At 44.3% G+C, this 2,443-nt stretch overlaps 1 protein-coding gene across 1 annotated transcript in view; it reads right to left on the bottom strand.

The window, feature by feature from the left end:
• The window catches only part of CMIP (c-Maf inducing protein), a 131,976-nt gene that overhangs the window by 33,776 nt on the left and 95,757 nt on the right, over positions 1 to 2,443 (bottom strand). Inside the window, exon 5 of the mRNA XM_027901340.1 lies at positions 1,501 to 1,542. Coding sequence (XP_027757141.1) covers positions 1,501 to 1,542 — 42 coding nt within the window. The remainder of the gene's footprint in view (positions 1 to 1,500; positions 1,543 to 2,443) is intronic.

The following is a 2,443-nucleotide window of genomic DNA, read 5'->3' as shown; positions in this document are numbered from 1 at the left end:
AGCCCACCCTTTAATCCTGAGGTTCATCTGCCGGGGCCAAGCACGCTTGGACGGTGGCAGTGAGGTCCTCAGGACGTAGATGGATTGCCTTACAGGGCTAACGAGCTCCATCTGCCCGGGGAGTGTCCTAACCGGGAATCGAACCCAGATCTCAGCGTTGACAACGCTGTGGTTTAGCCACTGCACCACCACACCTGAGCTGAAGATCATTCCTGAATCCATCTTTTGGAGTGTTTGCCACAGGAGCTGCCAGATCTCAACAGAGACGGTCAAGCAACTCATGGTTCCGTCTGTACAGTCAGTGTGGAAGAGCAACAGCCTGAAAGTACCTTTTCCTGCATTTCCCTTAGGAGTGCCCTGGTCAGAAGCTGTTATGGCAACATGTGCTTCCCTGTCCTGAGCAGGAAGGGATTGGCTGTCATATTGATCTGTTCCAGCACCAGCTAGAGAAGAAAAGCTGGCTCCATCCACACGGCAAATCACTGTGTACTTTTCACATAAATACACAGTATTAGCAATACTTTCCAAGAATAGCCTGGTTATCTGTGTAATGGCAGTGAGCTCTGAATGCCCAGGAACTGCCACCTCCTTAAAAGCTTGGGCATGACCTACAAAGAAAAGTGAATGCCACTTCAGGCACCTATCTCAGTGACTGATTCCATCTAAAATGGTATCTTAGGTAGCAGTTAAAGACAATTCACACCTACTGGCAGCTACCTGCCGCTTTGTCATTTTGCAGAAGGAGCCATGGAGATGTGATACAATCAGGTGGTGGTGAGGCTCTAGATTAGATTACTGGGAAAATCTCCTGGAAATTGCCAAAGAACGAAATTAAATTACAGTGATGGGCAACCAAGTTCCATCTCTGATAAACAGTTGAGATTTTGTATGTTGTTTCACAAGAACAGAGCTGTTATTTGATTCACTTATTTCTGTGTCTAAATAAATGGGACCTACGGAAAAAGAAAATACAGAGGGGGCTATTTTTACAAATCGAGTAAGCAGCGGGTTAAACTGCAGTGACACATACACATATCCACACTTACAACAACAATCACTTGCTCACGTACTATCAGCAACAGAGACATTCTGTATATGGTAGCATCAGCCCCTCAGGAAACTACTAAGCCTCAGGGTTTTATAGGGCACATCTGGAAATGATGGGTTTTGACTATTTAAAGTACATATATAGATATGAACATTGTTCTGTGTAGCCTGGTAAGGGGGTCATTTGGGGAGATGATTAACACTCAACATGCTGTGCTCTTTCATATAAGCTGATGGGAATAAAGCTTTATTGTTATTCCTCTATGAAACAAGAGGAATGACAAAGCCACACAAAAAATAGACAAATGGTTTTGATTGCTGCCCAAGTTCACCAGCGCTGGTGGAAATGCTTTCACATTCGCCCCACTTCACTGGGGCAGAGACAAGCACTAACACAAGTGTGTCATGAAACAACATCGATTTGTCCTCAGATTTCAGCAGAAGGATACTCACCACAATAATGCTCTCCTGGTCTTGAGTGGTTAAGTTGTTGTTCTGGAAGAGTTGAACAGAAAACAACAAATGAGAAAAGAGTACTCTGAGCTGGCACATCAGCACACACAGTTCTCAGCTACCACAGACACAAACAGAAAGGTTCAAGACTGAAATTGTTTATTTTCTGAATAAAAATCATTGAATAAAAATCATTCTCCTAAAGAAGGCGGTAAACTGACTGCTATGAGGGGTGGTGCAAGCTTCCATTCCTGCCTCATCACGTGGAGAGCCAAGTCACCCCAGCCACCAAAGCTGAGCATACAATCACCAGGATGCCCAAGGAGGTCTAAATCAGCTATCTCAAACAGAACTAGTAATAATAAAATAGTTGCATGATTAATTTATCGGTGTGTATGTAAGAATTACTGGTTATGGGAGCAAAGCCAACGGAATAGAAGTCAAAGGGAGTTTTACACTTGCTTGAAATAAGGCATGAATCAGACCCATAATAAATTTACCATAAATATTAAACCAAACAATTAAACAAACAAAAAAACCCAAAGCAACAAACTCAAGAGAAATGTGGTTTGTCTTGGTTTTAGAAATCTAACAGCACAGGTCAAATTTTCCTTCTCCCCAGCAAGTGCAAATTCCACTCAAGTCAGCAGAAGTCACGAGCAGAGTCACGGGCAGAATTCTGATGGCCCAAGTTAAAATAAAACCCACTCACAAACTTTAAACTGTTTGTCTCTCATCTACACGTGACAGTGCCTCGCAGGAGCCCTGCCGAGGCCATACCTCTGAGAGCAGTTTGGAGACAATCTCCAGAGGTGCTTGGTGGATGGAGTCGTCCTGCAGCGGGGACGTCAGCGCCATGTCCACCAGCGTCCGGATCTCCTTCAGCACCACCTCCCAGCGGCTGGGGTTACTGAGCACCTTCTTGTACTTGTAAATCTTCTTC

This window comes from Empidonax traillii, unplaced genomic scaffold (assembly GCF_003031625.1).
Source record: "Empidonax traillii isolate 1590-97213 ecotype Southwest subspecies unplaced genomic scaffold, ASM303162v1 scaffold776:size297702, whole genome shotgun sequence".
In the NCBI taxonomy this organism is placed as follows: domain Eukaryota; kingdom Metazoa; phylum Chordata; class Aves; order Passeriformes; family Tyrannidae; genus Empidonax; species Empidonax traillii.
This window is presented reverse-complemented; position numbering and strand designations above follow the sequence as displayed.